The 4,781-nt window shown below is 42.1% G+C and overlaps 1 protein-coding gene across 1 annotated transcript in view; it reads right to left on the bottom strand.

Moving 5' to 3' along the window:
• Positions 1-4,781, bottom strand: part of LOC106876583 (cyclin-G-associated kinase-like) — a 108,248-nt gene that overhangs the window by 32,075 nt on the left and 71,392 nt on the right. Inside the window, exons 7-10 of the mRNA XM_052977740.1 lie at positions 4,016-4,105; positions 3,159-3,294; positions 1,901-2,035; positions 98-356 (exon numbers count right to left, since the gene is read on the bottom strand). Coding sequence (XP_052833700.1) covers positions 98-356; positions 1,901-2,035; positions 3,159-3,294; positions 4,016-4,105 — 620 coding nt within the window. The remainder of the gene's footprint in view (positions 1-97; positions 357-1,900; positions 2,036-3,158; positions 3,295-4,015; positions 4,106-4,781) is intronic.

The raw sequence follows: 4,781 nt of genomic DNA, 5'->3' as shown, positions 1-4,781 counted from the left end.
ATACATACCCTACCCACGTTCCCATCACTTCACCAGTTCATACCCCTAATTGGAGATTCACCCTAAATCACAAGGACAACAGAGAGAAAGGACTTACGCGGATACAGTTTCCATCACCTTCGACGACGCATCTTTTATGTTCTTGAACAGGCTGCCGCCAGCCCCTTTGAGGGAGCTGAACAGCTGACTGGCTCCGGAGGCTGGGTACGAGGACTGGTTCATCTCAGACGGGTGTGTGTACTGGGACGATGGAGGCTGTGGTGATGGGGGCCGCGCTGCTGCCGGTGAAGGTGACGGTGGTGGTGGTCGTGGTGGAGGTGTGTTTAGGTTCAGGTGTTGGTCAGCTGGAGCAGAGGCTGCCAAAAAAAAAAACGAACAAATAAAATAATTTAATAAATAAGAGAATTAGATAATTAAATAGGTAAATACATTTTTGCAAAATATTTTTGTTTTCCTTACAGGAAAACCTACAGGTGTGGCTGTCATCATCATCATCATCATCATCGTTTAACGTCTGCTTTCCATGCTAGCATGGGTTGGACGATTTGACTGAGGACTGGTGAAACCGGATGGCAACACCAGGCTCCAATCTAAATTTGGCAGAGTTTCTACAGCTGGATGCCCTTCCTAACGCCAACCACTCAGAGAGTGGTAAGAAAATTGCTTCCCAACCCCATGGTCTTCAGTTTAGTTCCAGTGGGTGGCACCTTGAGATCATGTCTTCTACTACAGCCACTAGCTGACTAAAGCTTTGTGAGTGGATTTGGTAGATAGAAACTAAAAGAATCTTTCACGGAAAAAGAAAAAAAAAAAGTGGCGAGCTGGCAGAAACGTTAGCACACCGGGCGAAATACTTAGCGGTATTTCGTCTGCCGTTATGTTCTGAGTTCAAATTCCGCCATGGTCGACTTTGCCTTTCATCCTTTCGGGCTCGATAAATTAAGTACCAGTTACACACTGGGGTCGGTGTAATCGACTTAATCCCTTTGTCTGTCCTTGTTTGTCCCCTCTGTGTTTAGCCCCTTGAGGGCAATACAGAAATAAGAAGCCCTATCATACACGTGTGAGTGGGTGAGTGCTTGTATGTTTGTTACTGTCTCCTTTCAAGCAGTGTCCATCATTTCCAATCTTCCATAAAAACATGTCTGGTCATGCATGTCTAAATATTACCTTGCTTGGAAACAGATGAGGGTTGATGACAAAATGGGCATCCAACAGTAGAAAATCTGGACAGGAACAACATGAAATGAAGTATTTTGCTGAAGGACACAATGCATCGCCCGGTCCAGGAATTGAAACCACAATCTTATGACCAAAAGTCCAACACCCTGACCTCTAAGCCACGTGCCTCCACAGCATTTTCTATGTAAGTCGTTTAACTCTTTAGAATTTAAAGTGACCATTATCCAGCCTAAATTTGCTACCCGTTTTATGTTCAAAGTGGTCAGATCTGGCCTCTCAAACCTACCCAACAATGTCATTGAAAATCTTAATGCTTGGAGATAAAGCATGATTAATTCAAAACAAATTGAATGAGTAAAATGAAGTGTTTTGCTCAAGGACACAATGTATCAACCGGTCCAGGAATTGAAACCACAATCTTATGATCAGGAGTCCAACAGCCTAATCACTGAGCCATGTGCCTCCACAGCATTTTCTATGTAGCTTGATTAACCATTTAGTATTCAAACTTGTCATATCCGGCCTAGATATTTTGCCTGTTTTATGTTCGAAGGGGTCAGATCTGGCCTCTTACATCTATCTGACAATGTCATTCAAAATATAATCACATCATTGAAATCTTAACGCTGGGAGATAAAACCAGGATTAATTCAAAACAAATTTAAGTAAGTATTACATATGACAAAACAATCTGAATGCTAAAGGGTTTAATACTCACGCTGTGAATTCACTCCGTTTGTGAGGTTCAAGTGACCCTTCAGGTCAACATCACGTGCCACAGCAATCTCCTGTAGCCGGTCAATGATGCTGTTGATGTTCGGACGTTGGCGTGGGTCGATTTGAAGCATAGAGCCTACGAAAGAAGACAAAGGGAGAGGAATTTTCTTAAAGGTTTCCACAGATACACACGATCCCATATTTTTAAATTGTATTCTATTCTTCTTTTATTCCTTCATCTGTTTTAGTCGTCTGACTGTGGCCATGCTGGAGCACCACCTTGAAGTGCTTTTTTAGCTGAATCAAACAACCTCAGGACTTTATTTTTTAAGCCTAGTACTTAGTCTATAGTGGAGGTGCAATGGCCCAGTGGTTAGGGCAGCAGACTCGCGGTCGGCAATCGCAGTTTCGATTCCCAGACCAGGCGTTGTGTGTGTTTATTGAGCGAAAACACAAAGCTCCACGAGGCTCCAGCAGGGGTTAGGTGGCGACCCCTGTTGTACTCTTTTGCCCCAACTTTCTCTCACTCTTTCTTCCTGTTTCTTGAGTAACGCTGCAATGGACTGGCGTCCCGTCCAGCTGGAGTGAGGTGGGGGAACACATACGCCACAGAAACCGGGAAATCGGGCCCATGAGCCTGGCTAGGCTTTAAAAGGGCAGAAGAAGAAGAAGACTTAGTCTATAACTTTGCTGAACCGCTAAGAATATGGTACATGATGACGGCAACATCCACGACAACTACTACAAGCACTGCTACTACCAGCACCAATACCATCTCTACTACACCGAAAAAAAAGCTGGCATTCCGTCGGTTATGACAATGAGTGTTCTAGGTGATCTGATCAACGGAACAGTCTGCTCGTAAGATTAACGTGCAAGTGGCTGAGCACTCCACAGACACTTGTAAAATCCAGTGTGATGCACAGAAGGTGACAAAGCTGGCCCTTTGGAATTACAGGTACAATTAATTTTTGCCAGCTGAGTGGTGTGGAGTAACATGAAATAAAGGGTCTTGCTCAAGGACACAATTCATTGCTGGGAATTGAACTCACGACTGTGAGCCGAATACCCTAACCATTATGCCATACGCCTTGACACCACCATTGCTACTATCACCACCACCACCACCACCACCATCACTACTACTACTACCACCACCTCCACTATCATCCCCATACCCATTACAATGTCACCAATGTCTCTACCAGTGCTACCACCACCACCACCACCACCACCACCACAATCCTGCTACTACTTACGTATCAAGTCATGAAAGACGGTAAACTTGGTGTCCGATTCAGGAATTGAGTAATTAGCGTTGAGTATTCTGAGCTTGGCTGAGTCTTCAAATGGATGTTCTGCGAAACATAGCTGGAACAGGAGACATCCGAGGGCCTGGAAACAGAAACGAAAGAATGATAAATGGGGTATGTTGGATGTGTACAGAGATGGGTCCAGTAAAAACATAGTTGGAACACACACACACACACATTATTAGTAACAGAAGCAGTCATCATCATTTAACCCTACAGTATTTAAATGAGTGTAGAATGTGAAATGTGTGTAGAATGTGAAATGTGCATAGAATGTGAAATGTGTGTAGAATGTGAAATTTATGTAGAATGTGAAATGTGCATAGAATGTGAAATGTGTGTAGAATGTGAAACTTATGTAGAATGTGAAATGTGTGTAGAATGTGAAATGTGTGTAGAATGTGAAATGTGTGTAGAATGTGAAGCTTATGTAGAATGTGAAATGTGCACAGAATGTGAAATGTGTGTAGAATGTGAAACTTATGTAGAATGCGAAATGTGCATAGAATGTGAAATGTGTGTAGAATGTGAAACTTATGTAGAATGTGAAATGTGCATAGAATGTGAAATGTGTGTAGAACGTGAAATGTGTGTAAAATGTGAAGTATGTATATAATGTTAAGTATACATAGAATATGAAATATTTATATATATATATATATATATATATATGTATGTATATATAGAATGTGATGTATGCACAGGATATAAAATATGCATAGAATGTCTAAGATGTGTAGTATGTTTGTGAGCATTGAGTTGATAGTGAAAGTGAAACCAGATAACACAATACAAGTACTTACCCATATGTCACCAGCCTCATTGATTGGGAAGTTCTGGTAAAGATCTAGCATTTCAGGGGCACGGTACATAGGGGTGGTATTTTTAGCGATCTGAAAATATGAAAGAGGGGTGGTTAATTATCTCTGCAAATAGAGAAGGAGAAGCAAGGGGAGGTGGTGGTGGTGGTGGTAAGGATTAGTCCTTTCGCATTCAGATTATCCTGTCAAATGTAATGCTTATTTATGTTACTGTAAAAATAAGCAATCAAATTAAAATCTCAAAGCTACGAGATAATGCATAATTAATTGAAAACAATGTGAATAAATAAGCATCACATTTGACAGACTAACCTGGATGCTGTAAGGTTATCATCATCTTTTAACATCCGCTTTCCATGCTGGCATGGGTTGATTTGGTTTGACCGAGGAATGGCAAGTCAGGAGGCTGTGCCAGGCTCCAATATGTTCTGGTGAGGTTTCTACAGCCAGATGCCCTTCCTAATGCCAACCACTTCAAGAATGTAATGGCTGGGTGTCTTTTATGTGCCACTGGTACGGGCACCAGTCAGGCGACACTGGCAACAGCCACGCTCGAATGGTGCCTTTTAGCCAGTCAAGCAGTTCTGGCATTCTTTAACATTTAAACCTGATCTAAATGTTCTGCTTGTTTTATGTTCAAATCCTCCAGATCCAGCCTTTCCCACCTTCCCTGTAATGTCATTCCATAAAATCAACAACCATCATCATCGTTTAACGTCTGCCTTCCATGCTAGTATGGGTTGGATGA

Source organism: Octopus bimaculoides, chromosome 28 (assembly GCF_001194135.2).
Source record: "Octopus bimaculoides isolate UCB-OBI-ISO-001 chromosome 28, ASM119413v2, whole genome shotgun sequence".
Lineage (NCBI taxonomy): Eukaryota > Metazoa > Mollusca > Cephalopoda > Octopoda > Octopodidae > Octopus > Octopus bimaculoides.
The sequence above is the reverse complement of the archived record's forward strand: the minus strand, read 5'-3'. Positions and strand labels throughout refer to the sequence as shown.